The sequence below is a fragment of the Lissotriton vulgaris genome, unplaced genomic scaffold (genome assembly GCF_964263255.1).
Source record: "Lissotriton vulgaris unplaced genomic scaffold, aLisVul1.2 SCAFFOLD_1988, whole genome shotgun sequence".
Lineage (NCBI taxonomy): Eukaryota > Metazoa > Chordata > Amphibia > Caudata > Salamandridae > Lissotriton > Lissotriton vulgaris.
The window spans coordinates 242,344-256,840 of NW_028255791.1; the positions used below are offsets into that span (position 1 = coordinate 242,344).

The window sequence follows — 14,497 nt, forward strand, 5'->3', positions numbered from 1 at the left end:
TCCGCCGCCATCTGTGCCGTGATTCGGGGAAATAACTGCAGGCTGCCTTCCGTGTCAGAGGCCGCTGTATGGGAACTTGCCTGGCTTGCTGATGGTGACCCAACGTTCGCATCATGCTCCGCCAGTGCGTTAGTAGTCAGTCGCGCTATTGTTGTCGGGCCGACATCTTCCTCCTCGCCCGGTCGATCAGCTTGAGGCCCCTCCGTGACCGGGTGCCTAGGGCGGTCCTGAGATGCCGTCCGACTGTCGGACCTCTGTGTTTCCGGCAGTTCCTGTTCTTCCCGTAAGGACTGCAGTGGAGTGAGGGTCACCTCCAGCCACTCCGAAGCTTCCTCTGGATTGTCGAAGAAATAAGTCTTGCGGCCGTGAATGACTCTAAGACGTGCCGGGTAGAACAAGGCATATTTCACATTGCGCTCCCTGAGTGTTCTTTTCACTCCTCAGAAGGACGCCCTGGCTCGTTGGACCGCTTGCGTAAAGTCCGGATAGATGGAGATCGAGTGGTTCTCCATCAATCCAAGGCCCCAGCCGCCCCAGACCCCTCCGGGCTCCCGGGCTCAGCTGCCGAATGTCCCGGCGCTCCGGCAGGCCCCGGCAAGCTCCGATGGTCCGTTCTCCATCTCACAAGCACTTCACGCGCAGCAGGGGCCAGTAAGGCCGGCCCGCGGGCAGCCGCCGCACTGCGGTGGCTCCGGGTCATGTCGTGTTGCTCCGCCGCCCACAAGGACCCCCACTCAGCCGGGCGCGGGCCACTTCCGGTCCGCCTCCCAATGTAATGTGGGCCGCGGTCGCTCCTTCGGTTGTAGGCCTCACTTCCCGCATACGGCGTTACAGCTCGGCGTCGCGTTCCGAGGTCCCCAGCGCCGCCGACCGGTCAACGACAATGCGGACCGCAAGTCGACAGGTTGAAGGTGAGGGGTAGGGTGTTTTTCAGGATTTTAGGGGAATTGTGGACAGAGCGATCCTAGCTCACGTCCACCATGTTCGGCTGTTGGCCACGCCCCCCCTTGGCAGAGCAGCCTTATTTAAAAAAATTTTTTTTTTTTTTATTGTGTTTATCATGCAAAAATAAGGGCACATTACAAAGCGCAAAGAGCCATTCGCCTACAACCCATCTCGGGCCGGCAGTGGGCCGCCTCGCCATAACCATGACACATACAGATAGCAAGCAGAAGGATATACAGATCAAGCCCAGGTCTCAGCAGCAGTGCGGGCTAGGCAGGACTACCCCCGCCTGCCAGTCCTATCTGTGTTGCGGTGTGCGCTGTACATATATGAACAAAACTGTAAATTTTATCATTTTCTCCCAACCAATACCCCAACCCATGAACCCCCCCCATCCCACAACTGGTCCCCTGTTCGTGCTCTTCGTGTGTGTTAGTGTGCGCCTCGGTGACGTGTTTTGGCTCGTACCACCTGCTACCTCCCAGCAATCTAGAGGGTGTCTCCTATTGTCTCACACAGCCATGGGTGGGGTGGCATCTCCCGCCCCGTGAGATACTATAGTGTAGGGAAGAGCCCTGACAGAGTTATCTAGGCTAAGTGTGTGGGTCACTCTCTTGATCTTCCCCCTCCCCCTCCGCAGAACCATCCTCGTCCAATCTAGAGGTTAGATAAGCCTGGTATAGTCCCCAGAAGTTCTTGGGCCGGCTTCGGGGCGGAAGGAGCTCGCTGTATGCGTCCGCCTGAGTGTTGCAGTACTGCATATCGCCGGTCCACCTCTTCAGTGTTGGTAGGGGCCCCCTCATCCAGCATAGCGCCACTACCCGTTTTGCTGGGAGCATGCCCATGCTCACCAGTTTTCTCACTGAGACAGGTATCTTCCTCGTGTAACCCATCAGAGCGAGGGCCGGGTCAAGTACCAAGTCCAGCTCCACAATATTGCTAAGTTCTGCAAAGACGCAGGTCCAGAACTTCTGAACTCCCGGGCACCACCAGGCTAAATGCAAGAAGTCCGCCACTTGGGCATGACATCTCTCACAGCGTGGCGTGTCCCGTAGGCCGTACCTGTGCAATCGCTCCGGTGTGTGGTACACCCGTTGCAAGAATTTAAAGTGGATCAAGCGGTGCCGCCCGTTCAGGGAAATGCTCCTGGAGGCCGCACAGCAGTACTCCCACATGCCGTCGTCAATCTGGGTCCCTAGATCAGTCTGCCAGGCTAAGCGCGCCCTAGTGTAATGCAGTGCCGTGTGCGCATGGCCTATCTTATAGAGCCTTGAAATCAGCTTCTTCGGGTTCTCGGTGTCTATGACGTATGCCAGCTCCGGGACTTCAGGAGGTTCCTCCAAGTCGGGGCCCAACTGATCCAGCAGCGCGCTTCTCACCCTATGATACTGGAAGCGTTGAAGCAAGGAGGTACGCTCCCCCCCGTGCGCGAGCTGCTCCCACGTCTTAACCCTACCCTGCACAAAGAGGTCCCCCATGGTACGTGCCCCTAGTTCGTTGAGGACCTTGTATACACCAGGTTCCGTCAATGTTGGGAGCCACAGCGCCCACTGCATCGGCATGTTGGGTGCATACATCAGCACCTTGTCTTGTCGCTGCAATATAGAATGCCAGGCGTGGTTAGTGGACAGAAGGGAGTCTAGCACGCCCACCCTGCGGTCCATAGGACCGCAGATGGTAGCTGGAAGTGGGGTGGGGTCCGCGAACAGCCGCTCCAGGATCACATGCGGAATGTCCTGGTCGCCATGAATCCAGGTGTGAAGATGGGAGGCCTGCGCAATCCTGTAATAGCGCTCCAGGTCAGGAGCAGCCAGTCCCCCCTGCTCGTAAGGCAATTGCAGTACCTTCCATTGCACTCTTGGTTGCTTTCCAGCCCACGCCAGTCTGATCAGTAATTTGTTCATGGTCGCAAAGAAGGCTTTCGAGAGGACCATCGGGAGATTATTGAAGAGAAACAGAAATCTCGGGAGAACAACCATTTTCATCACCGCTATTCTACCCAACAGTGACAGCGGAAGCTTAATCCAAAGCTCCACGTCGTCTACGAGTTTACTGTAGGCTACCCCGTAGTTCTCCCTCATCATAATGTCGGGATCCGTGTGGAGCATAATGCCCAAATATCTTACCGGCTCTGTGGACCATTGGAGCGGGTAGTCCATCTCGAAAGGTTCGGTGATTGGGGTCAGCGGGAAGGCTACTGACTTTGGCCAGTTGACTTTTAGCCCCGAGAGTGCGCCAAACCTAACCACTTCCCTCAAGACCGAAGATAGGTTATTGGCCGGGTCTCTGACGTACAATAGGGTGTCGTCCGCGTACGTGGAAATGCCAATCTTGTAGGTAGGGTAGTTGATGGCTTCATAAGAGTGGTATTCCCGAATTGCACACGCCAGTGGTTCCGCCACCAATGCGTACAGTAGCGGGGAGAGGGGGCAGCCCTGCCTCGTGCCCCTGGTAATGGTGATCGGCTTCGAGACCGCGTCCCCCAGTCTGATCCTCGCCGTGGGCATGTGGTAGAGCGCGCCCAGGAGTTGGAGGAAGAGCTCCCCTAGCCCCAGCTTCTTTAGCACCTTACGCATGAATGGCCACTCCACGGAGTCAAAGGCCTTCTCCATGTCGAGGAAGACCGCCATGGCTTTGGTATCATGTCTGGTGTGCTGCATGACCCCCATGACAGTGCGGATGTTGTAAGTGAGGTTTCTAGCTGGGATAAACCCTGCTTGCTCCGGGGCAACTAGCTCCGGGGCCACCAGTGCCAGTCTGGTCGCCAGGACCTTCGCGTAAAGCTTAGCGTCTACGTTTAGAAGGGACAGAGGGCGGTATGAACCCGGAAGATCAGGGGGCTTGCCTGGCTTCAATATCGTGACGATGAGTGCCTCTCTCATCGAGGGCGGCATTACTCCGTATTCGCATATCTCGTCAAAGAGGGTGGAGAGGTAGGGCAATAGCTTGGCCTTGTACGCCTTATAGAATGCCACTGTCAGCCCATCAACCCCGGGCGCACTTTCGGATCTCATGGTGTCTAGCGCGTCTGATATTTCCTCACGGAGTATAGGTGACATCAGGAACTCCCTCTGCCAGTTCTCGAGGAACGGCATTTTGATGTAGTCTAAATAGTTGTCAATTTGGTCTTCCACCCCTGAGACCTTGGTGGTGTATAAGTCCTCGTAGAACCTCCGAAACTCCGCTAGAATGTCGTCCTCCGTTGTTACCCTCCCCCCCCCCTGGAGTTTGTAGTTCCGGGGCTGTCTGTCTACGCCTGGTGCCCTTCATTATCCTGGCTAGCAGTGCTCCGGGCCGGTCTCCCTCTCCATACGAGCGCGCCGTAGCATACTTCCCTAGATGTCTGACCTCCCTATCAGCTTCCTCGTGGAACTCTTTCAGCAGGCCTTGCAAGGACCCATCCCCAAGCGGCGTCGAGTCCAATAGCTGTCGGCGTTCGCAGTCTGCAATCTGCCCCTCAAGATACTTAAGCCTGCTTCTAATCGCTTTGAGGACACTGGAGTGTTTCGCCATGACTACCCCCCTGACGTATACTTTGAATGCCTCCCAGACTGTCCCAAAGCTGTCCACTGAGCCTACGTTAGTGGCGAAGAAGGTGTCGATGTCCTCCCCCAGGTCAGCCCTAAATGCCTCATCTAGTAATGAATAAGGCGGGAAGCGCCACGTGAATGGGGGTATCCTCTGCTTGGGAGTCGCCAGTACTAGCAATACTGGGGAGTGGTCCGACAGGGTGCGGGGAAGCACCCTGCAACCCCTGATCATGGGGAGCAGTGTGTGTGTGAGGACAGCCAGTAATCTATCCTGGTGTGGATGTTATGATACGCGGAGTAGTGTGTGTATCCCCCCTTGTCGTTGTGCCTATCCCTCCAAACATCCACCAGACCCAGTCGCACCATTTCAGCTTGCATCTGGAGCGCGGCCGCCGCTGGGCGCCGGGAGGGGCCCGCCGACCTATCAAGTTCTGCGCTAAATGTGAAATTGAAGTCTCCCCCCCAAAGCATTCTGTCCGTGGGGCACTCAGCACAGTGGTCCGCCACTGCCGCATAGAAATCAGGGGTGTCATAGTTCGGGCCATATACGTTCATGACTAGGATGTCGAGGCCCTTGCCTACACACCTGTTCAACACAAACCTCCCTTCCGGGTCCGCTTTCAGTAGTGTGAGGGATAACTTGGACTTTGGGTTAACCCATGTGAGTACCCCCCTCGCGTGTGTGGTGAAGCCTGCGTAGGTGGTGTTTCCCCGTAGTCCCCTATGTGTGAGCATCTTACTGGTGACAGGTAAGTGCGTTTCCTGCAGTAGCGCCAGGTCTATGTGATGCCGGAGTAGGTACTGGAGGACCTTGCGGAGTTTCCGGTAGTCATTTAACCCCCTCACGTTCCAAGTGACGGCCTTGAGAGTCTCTGTATCATTTAGTAAATCACTGTGTGATGCATCAGCCATTGTCCTTAAAAGAGCACATCAGCGTCAAAGCCCTTATGGTTACCACCCTTCCACAGCACGTAGCAGCCGCCTACGCCCTCCACGACACACAACATCTCAGAGCACAGATTGGACCCCCCCCCGAACATTTCTGAACCCACAACTCCCCTCACCCCGCGCCTCCCACAGTCAACCAACCCCAACCTGGTGTGACCGAGTTCCCTGCATCCCTCCCCCCCACCCGCCTTCAATCCCATTCAAAACACCCCCGACCAGGCTCAAGAAGAGCCTCAGGCACTGTAAGCACAAGGGCAGAGGTAGCCTACAAGGGCCCTTTATCGTCCACCGTCCGTTCGGACCTCACGTGCAATGTCCATAAGCTGCTCCTTGCCAGCGCCCCCATATACTAATGCAGCAACGAGTAGTAAGTGCAGTACCCTACCGACAAGTACTGGCCTCCCCCACCCCCCCCGACCTCCTTATACCTTTCCATGTGTCAGGTCCCCCGAGACCCCCCCAGCCCAGCTTTACAGTAGGATGGTGCGTGCAGCCCCCCAGTAGTGTCAATGCAGCTTGTGCAGATCTCACCCATAGTCTCGAATGCAGTAGTCCGCCTGCCGCAGCGGCGCGCTTCGAGTGGACACCTCCCGGACCGCCCGGTGGGGATCGCCACATCGGTCAGAGTATCTGTGTCTCTGGGAAGCGCCTCCGTGCCCCCTCCTCTCCTTAGTCCTGCTCATCCAGTTTTCCTTCGCCAGTGTGTTCCTCTCCAGGTTCCGTCGGGTCTCCTCGGCTCTCCTTCATCCACTGCTTCAGGGACTTTTGCAGTTCTCTGGGATCTGTGAAAAAGTGCGAGTGGCCCTGCCTGTTGATGCGCAGCCGCGCCGGGTACAACATGGCGTAATCCAGCCCCAGGTCCCTGAGTTGCTGCTTGTAGGGGACGAATCGCCGTCTCTCCTCCTGTACCTTGGAGGTGAAATCAGGGTATAGCGAGATGTTCATTCCCTCGTACTGCAGCTTCCCCTTCTCTCGAGCGGCACGGAGGGCCGCGTCTCTGTCCCTGTAGTTGAGGAGTTTCGCAATGATCGGCCTAGGATTCGCGCCTGGAGGAGGCCTTGGTCCCAGGGTACGGTGGGCACGCTCCACTATAAACATGGGGGAAAAAGTGTCGTCTCCCAATAAAGTCTTAAGAAGTTTCTCGATGAACAGTTCCATTTTACCCGTTTGGGTCGACTCCGCCACACCCGTGACGCGGATGTTAGACCGCCTGGAGCGCGCCTCCAAGTCTTCCGATTTTTCCTGTATCACCTGTAGTAGCCTCCCAAACTGCTTACGGTCAGCATCCCATTCTGTCTGCGCCTCCTCCGCCTCCGTCAACCTGCGCTCTACCATGTCCAGCCGCTCCGCATGCTTGTCCACCCTCTCCGTCATCCGATCCATCCGGTACGCCAGGGCGTCAATCTTGGTGCCAATGGCTGACATGCTCTCCTGTAGGCCTTTTTCCATTGTGGTAAGCATGCCTTTTATTTCTGCACACAGTCCGGCGCTCGGGTCGGCAGCAGCTCCCGGGGACTGGGCAGCCGGAGGCTCTGGCATCTTCTGTCTCCGCTGGTCAAACGTGAGTTTCGACTGCGTCTTGTCCCCTTTGCCCATCGTACCAGTGACTAAGTAGGCGAGTGTCCGCAAGTCTTGGGGTTCGATAGCCCCCCAAAGGAGCAATGAGGGGTCCCTCCCCGTCCGCAGGATGGTACCGGGGGACCGTCGGTCGAGGCTTCTTATATGTAGGGCGTGCCAGTGGGGCCTATAGGCCAAGATGGCCGGTCGGCAATGGTCTTCACACAAGGTTGGTCAACCCCAGGACGCCCTCGAACCCCCTCAGTGTGTAGTCCTCGCGTCCCGGACTCTCCGTCCCACCGCAGCCTCTCTCTCCCCAAGTCTTGCGCTGCACCTGCAGGCGACCAGGGAGTCCTTACCGGCAGTGTGTAAAGGTGCTTGTGCTGGCGCGGGGCTCCGCTGGCGACACGTGGGTTCAGCCGCTGGCCGCCTTTCAAATTCGCCTCACACCAGGGTCCGCCGTGCGCTCCAGTGTAGTTATCTAGCCCTTCAGGGGCCCTTAGCAGTGTTTGCAGCGTGCAGGTGGAGCCGTGGGAGCTTCCGATCACGGAGCTCAATCAGTGTCTCGGTGCCCGCACCAGGCGGCCGCACGTCGGGTGACGCAACACGGCCGCGCTTCCCAGGAAAGGCCGGGGATTCTGGCCTGGTCCGTCGTTCTCCGTTCGGCGGTGTTGCGGGTGGTTCCCGGGTCCGCACCTCGCCCAAATTCTCGTCGGAGGTCCGCAAGGGGCAGGGGAGTCAGCCCCCGCCGGAATCACACGGTGTTCGCCGCCGTTGATAGGATAATTTACGGATCTTTGGCAGCGCTAGCACGGAGCTCCGCACTTATGCGCCCGCCATAGACGCCGGCTAGCTCCGCCCCCCAGCCTTCATCAAAATAATGGCACTGCCATGCTTCCCATGTGCTGCACAATACACCTTTCCCACATCATATGTTACATCCATAGAGGGTGAAGTCAGGACCTTGCAAATGGGACAGGATACCTCGTATCACCCTGACTCAATTAACAAGATGCTGGTATGATGGAGGAATAACCCTGTCAGATATTCCAAAATACTTTCAGGCAGCGTAATCTGCTGTAATTAATCAATGGGTTCACCAAACTCCAGAAAATCCATTTTATCGTATGGACCGACACATCTTACACCTGGGAGGGTATTTATGTGCATTATACACTCGCCCAAAACATCAACCCCTTGCGGGACTAACCACACATACAGTTCAGATTTTGCATACGACAATCAGGGCAGTGGGTTGGGAAGGCAGGATTACCCAGGTCACACCACTATGGGATTCTGAAGAGTTAGGCTCACTGAGGAAAAGGCTAGGCTTTGATAAATGGGACCTTATCAGTATCTCTAAAGTGGTAGATCTCTTGTCCAAGAAGAGGGCGATTCCCTTTACTGAATTACAAACAGAATAGAACTGGCGACGGCAGAGACCTTCCAACACCTGCAGCTGTGACATTCCCTGATAGCAACAATCCTCCTAGGGGAGGTCCTTACCGGAGACATCACAATTAGAACAGAGATTACTAGATGATCATATGAGCCAAGGGGAGATCTGCCTCACATATAAAAAAGTTCAATAATAACTCTCCTGATACGTTCTTTCCCTTGCGCCACGGCTAGGAAGCAGATCTAGATGACCTAGCTGACGAAGATGGGCCTGAGGCTTTAGCCGCCCCCTAAGAAATGGCAATCAGAGCACGGTTTCGATTAGTGCAGCTTAAAATATTCCACAGGTCCTATTTGTCTTGCAATGCCATGTTCAAGATGAGTAGAGCAACTGAGTCAACTGGTCGTAGGAAGCAAGGACAGGAGGGGTCCTTTTTCCATGTCATTTGGGAGTGCCCAGTAATCCAGAACTTCTGATGTTCTGTTGTGACTTGTATCAATAGTATATGTGGAGGCGATTTTACGCCTTCGGCCAAGTGGTATCTTCTCAACGTTAGGGATGCCACGGACGTGAATCGTATGGAGCAGACCTGGAGGAACCTAGATATGATGAATGCTAAACGAAATATAGCTCATCTTTGGGGGGCAGAATCAGCACCACGTCTCAGAGACTAGAAAAGAGACATGGAGTGGTGTTTAGTGGCAGAAAAAGGTGTATAAAAGCAGGGGCTGCCGTAATAAGTGGGGGAAGATCTGGGGCAGATGGAACGTCTACAGGGGGGGCCTGTCGTGTGCCAGCCCCATTGTACTGTCCTTGAGGACTGGAAATATTGATTAACCTGCACCTGAACTACACAAAACTACTACTGGGATATAACAGTCTGGAATACTGTTTGGGATGCGATAGTTCTCAATAAACCTGTAATCCTCATGTGTAATTCTTGTGGTGTTCATACCCACTTTCAATTCACTAAGTGACTAATAAAAAGATGTTACCAAGTAAAATTAAGTTGCAGAGTTTAGATGATGGCCTCTCACAGTATGATTTGCAGTGACTTACAGAAATCTTGCAACCTCTCTGTATGCCTGTATATCACTATCTATGAGAGTGTATGCATGCCTGAAAAGTGGCATAATGGTATGCCCAATGGTATACCAATGCCATCGAAGGTAAACTGTTGACCTTGGTACAGTGCTGGTATTTCTTGGCAACATGTGGGCATCCAGGATGCGATACCTTCCACAGGTAAAATGCTGGTTCTTGTCCAATTGTGGTCATTTTTGGCAAAATGTTGAAATCCTTTGCATGTTACCCAGTCACATCATAGTAAAATACTGGCCTTCGCACAATAGGGGTAATTCATGACAATCTGCAGGCATCCATTGGAGCATTAGTATAGCCATTACCCATCCCATGTCGTCTGCTGGTCCTCGCTTAACACTAATATTTCCAGTCAACTTGGGTGCATCCATGGGATGATAAACATTGCCCAGCGTCTTGAAAAGGTGGCCCAGACAATATGACAGCGATTTTCAGCATTTTGTGGGCATCCATGCGAGAATGTGCGTTAACACATTGGTAAAATGTTGGTTCTGTCATAATGATGGTAATTCTTGTCAACTCAAGATCAGTCATTTTGACTTAATACTGAGAAACATTAAATTAATTTTACCTCCTTTCACTCCTCTACACCACCCATCACTTTTTAGTTAACCTCAGTGCAACGCCTGTAGTATGATGGGTATATGTGGTTCACGTGTTCAGTAAGCCATAAGACCAAAGCTACACCCTATTGACGAGGCCCATATAGACCGAAACTGGTCTGGGTTTGCTTGATATCCCGTTCAGAGAGGCCCTTGTCTGATAGTTCAGTCTCAACTGTTCCTACTGGATCAGGACCAAGACTCATTTACATATGAATGGTTCCTGTTGAGGTGGCATGGTGGGTAAAAGAAAGATGGACTGAAATGTGGTCCAGAGAAATTGCAAGTGGCTGAGAATAATTCAACAATTCCGTTCATCACTTTTTTGTTTACTTCCTGCCATTCAGAGCAACTCGCCTGACTGTCAATGAAGGGGGGGCAGGGTAGTGCATTAAACAAAAACTACGCTAGGCTTTATTGCTAAAACAAGATGCCCATTAGACATACATGCCAACTTTCCAAATGTAGTTGTAAGACTCGCAATGTTGTAAAGCCAAAAGTGACTTCGAATTAGATTCCCCTGACCCACAAAATCCTCTCATTCAACGTAAGCGAATGGGAGAATTAAACTACCATTTCATTTTGTAAATCTCCCTCTTTCTGTTGTGAAAAGTTGACATGTAAGTGAAGAGAACACTGAAACGATAGGCTACTTTGCCATCCACCTTCCTTCAGCTCAAACCTCGAACCTCCTTCTCCAATTGCTTTCTCTGGGAATCAGTTTGAAACAGACTAGGCACTCTCCTGTGATATTACATGTTTGTGTGGCTGATACACATGACAAGCTCACTGAACATCGAAGCCCCAGAGCACTTATTCTGCACATGCATGCACAAAGCATAATAAAATAACCCAAATGAGAAATTGTCCGCACATACCAGGTGTAACTTACACATGGGGGCCCTCTAGGGTATATTACCTGATTACAGAGAGGAAAAGAAAAAAAAATCAGGCATTGCTATTTAAAAAAACATTAGTAGCTCATGCCTTGAAGAACAGCTCGTGTCATGCTCAACATTTTCTTCCACATTTATTCATTCTTACCATCACCTGTCCTGTGTATTATTTGTCATACTTTTATGTTGGAACCTTAAAGTCCAAATTCTGCTGGCCTATAGTCCTGCTCCCACCCGTCAATCTCACCCAAGAGCTCCTTTGCTTTAAATCCGCTATTGATCATTGTGGATATACATGCTTAAACACAACGCTTCTGATCGTTTAAAAAGTGATTTCTGAACAAAACTAGTACACAGAATGCACTTCCACAAAAGAAGAAAGAATGCTGGATGCCGTTTAGGGTATTTCGAGATCACATTTGTGATACATTTGGAACTCATTCCCACCGAAAAACAGGCAGACAAGTAAAGTGAACACCAAGTACCATGAAGAGTAGACATATTTCATCATAAGTAATTAACATATATTGAAAATAGCACAATTTATTATTTACCTGCTGGACGTGAGAGTCTCACAAGCACTGAACAAATGTGACAGTCGGCTACTTAGATTAATCTCCAGCACAAGCTTAATGTCTAGCCCGTGGCGTGAATGTGCATGCCTTACAATACGCATCACGTGGCCGCCATCTTGTTATGGCCAAAGAACTGCATTTGATGTACGGTCTAGTGTTCAAGACGTTGGGAACTGTGTAGCCGTAGCAGCAATTGAGGAATAAATTACTCTTGTAAAGGAAGTGGCATAGTCGCGGATATCCTGAAAAACAATACTAATGGGCAAGCTCTCGTTAATATGTGTATTAAATGCTTTGCCCATTTCATTGTAGTCCGAAACAAGCTTTTATTTTAGTCTTTCTTCTCTTTCTCTGATGTATTTACCTAGCTGGTGATACTTGTCTAGATCGAGGCTTGACACGCAGCGTTCACTTCCTGTTAGAGCGGTCCGTGAGTGATAGAGATGAGAGTGCTTCACATTGGTGGTTTAGGTCTATGGGCAGTGACTGTGTTTGACAGAAGGTGACATGGCCGAAGGAAAGAAGAGGACCGCCAGGTCCGCCAAGGGCGCTGCAGGTCTGTCTGAGCTGTTGTCATACATGCCAGGGATGCCCGCACATCTCTGTTCATATGTGGCACTCCTGAGTTTTAAGATACTCTTAAAAGTGTTCATGCATTTTGCATTCTCCCATGAACGCGTAGTCTGCTGTTTATATTTCGAGTTAGAGCATGTTATGCTTTCTAAACCAGCATGACCATGTCTGCAGGTTTCTGAAGATTGCTGAAGTGTGTCAAAACGCCTGCTTTTACTAAGTTTACTGTTGTGCCTTTGGATGATGGCATACTTGGAGATGGGTAAGGAGGTGGTGGTTGGGGGAGGTCCACAACGACACAGTCATCTGCAAAAGGTTAGCATGCAAAGCGTTCAGGATTCCCAGTTCATGCATAAGTAATTCATCCAGTCCATTAATTCCCTTTTGTATTCAGGGATTTGTGGTCCTTCTGATCCAATTATAATATCAAATCGGGATTACAGTTCGCAGGAATTCAAAGAAAGACCGTTGCTGGATGAGCTACTCCAGGGGTCTCCAACCAGTAGCTCGGGAGCTATTGGTAGCTCACCAGCACCCTCAAAGTAGCTCTCTGAGGTGAAGCCAAACCAAGACGATCTCAGAGATTCTGTGTATATTAAAGAAGGCTGCACTGCTCGTTTCATTATCCGTAAGAGTTACAGACAGCCAAACCAATGGCAGGGCCTCTTGATAACACTCAAACACACATTGTGTTGGCCAATCAATCAATCAATCAGGGATTTATAGAGCGCACTACTCACCCCTGAGGGTCTCAATGTGCTGGGGGTATAAATTTGGGCAGTTCCGGTCATTCAAAAAGCCTGGTCTTGAGGCTCTTCCTGAATGATTGCAGGTTGGGGCTTCATCTGATGCTGAGGGGAAGTTTGTTCCAGGTCTTGACCGCAATGTATGAGAATGATCTGCCTCTTGTTCTGGCTCTGTGGATGTGGGGGATTTCAGCCAAGGACTGGTCAGCGGAGCGGAGGTTTCTCTTGGGGGTGTAGAAGGAGATTTTCTTGTTCAGGTATTAGGGGCCGTTGTTGTGGAGGGCTTTGTAGGTGTGTGTGTGAACAGCTTGAAGGTCACTTTTTTCTTTGGCGAGCCAGTGGAGGACTTGTAGGAGCTGGGTGATGTGGTATTGTCATGGGATGATGAGAACGAGTCTGGCTGCAGCATTCTGGAGTATGTGGAGTAGAGATTTGTTGATTCCGGCTTAGAGGGCGTTCCCGTAGTTCAGCCTGCTGCTGATGAGTGTGTGGATGACGGTCTTCCTGTATTCGGGGGGATCTATTTGAAGGTCTTGCAGAGTATGCAGAGGGTGTTGAAGCATGTAGAGGTTACGGCGTTGGCCTATGGGTCTGCCACATGAACCATTTTTATCTACTTTAAATCTACCTAAGATGGAGATTGGCCATGTTATATGCCCTGCTCTATCAGTTGAACTTTGTGTGACTTCAAAGAATAGTGGCAGCTGTAACCAGGGCTGACCCACCAAAGTGTGTGACTGCAAGAACTAGAGTGAAAATGTGTTAGTTGGTAGCATAATCAACCAATGAGCTGAGGAGAAGAGAGTATGCATCCAGGGCAGAGAAAATTAAAGCATCACAGGTGGATATCTGACTATGGTTACCCCCAACTTTTTGCCTGGTGTTTTGCTTGTTTTTCGACTTAGTTGACCTGGGGCCCTGCTATTCAGGACCCCAGGCCCACTGCTCTCTCTGTAAAATGGATTCCATGTACCTTAGGTGCATAACCAATTGGATAATGAGTCACCTTATCAGTCCCTGTACAGTGTACCTTAGGTACCCAGGGCCTAGGTGTACCCAGGGCCTACCAGGGGCTGTAGCATGTATTATGCCACCCCTGGCTGGCCATCCAAATCTGACACAACTGGCTGCACGACAGCTGGGGCAAGGTGGTGTAATCACCCTTTGCTTTAGGTATAGTATTCCTATATCTAACCCTAAAATGGACACATATATTCCTATCAGTCACTCCTATGGCAGGCCTTATCAATCCTGAAGGCAGAGTGCTTGGAATTATGTGAGATGGTGCTCTGGCATGAGCTGAGCCCATTTGCAGCTTGCGGAACCAAGTCCTAATAGCTGTTCCATGATAACGCTATACCATATACTCTTAAGTGCATTATGTACCTCGCGGTCAAATGCTAACTTTGGCATAGCATTATCAAAACATGTCGAGTAAGGTGTCATACGAATTGGAATACTAACCCCTCGCCAATTCTGGCGACGGGGTTAGCATTCCACCCTTCTAGAGGGACACGACATGTATGTAACTAGAACCCCGGTTAAAGTTAACTCGAGCCTCAGCATCACAAAATGGATGCTGCCACCACAGACACAAGTCTGACCTCCTGCTGCTGGGAGTCCTT

General features: G+C 51.5%; 2 protein-coding genes across 2 annotated transcripts in view; one reads left to right on the plus strand and one right to left on the minus strand.

The window, feature by feature from the left end:
* Positions 1–11,676, minus strand: part of LOC147658894 (glomulin-like) — a gene marked incomplete at its 3' end in the record, with an annotated part of 250,879 nt that extends 239,203 nt beyond the window's left edge. Inside the window, exon 1 of the mRNA XM_086952048.1 lies at positions 11,533–11,676. The remainder of the gene's footprint in view (positions 1–11,532) is intronic.
* A 300-nt stretch (positions 11,677–11,976) lies between these two features.
* Positions 11,977–14,497, plus strand: part of LOC147658895 (putative RNA polymerase II subunit B1 CTD phosphatase RPAP2) — a 189,979-nt gene continuing 187,458 nt past the window's right edge. Inside the window, exon 1 of the mRNA XM_086952049.1 lies at positions 11,977–12,109. Within this exon, the coding sequence (XP_086808175.1) occupies positions 12,061–12,109 (49 nt within the window). The 5' untranslated portion in view covers positions 11,977–12,060. The remainder of the gene's footprint in view (positions 12,110–14,497) is intronic.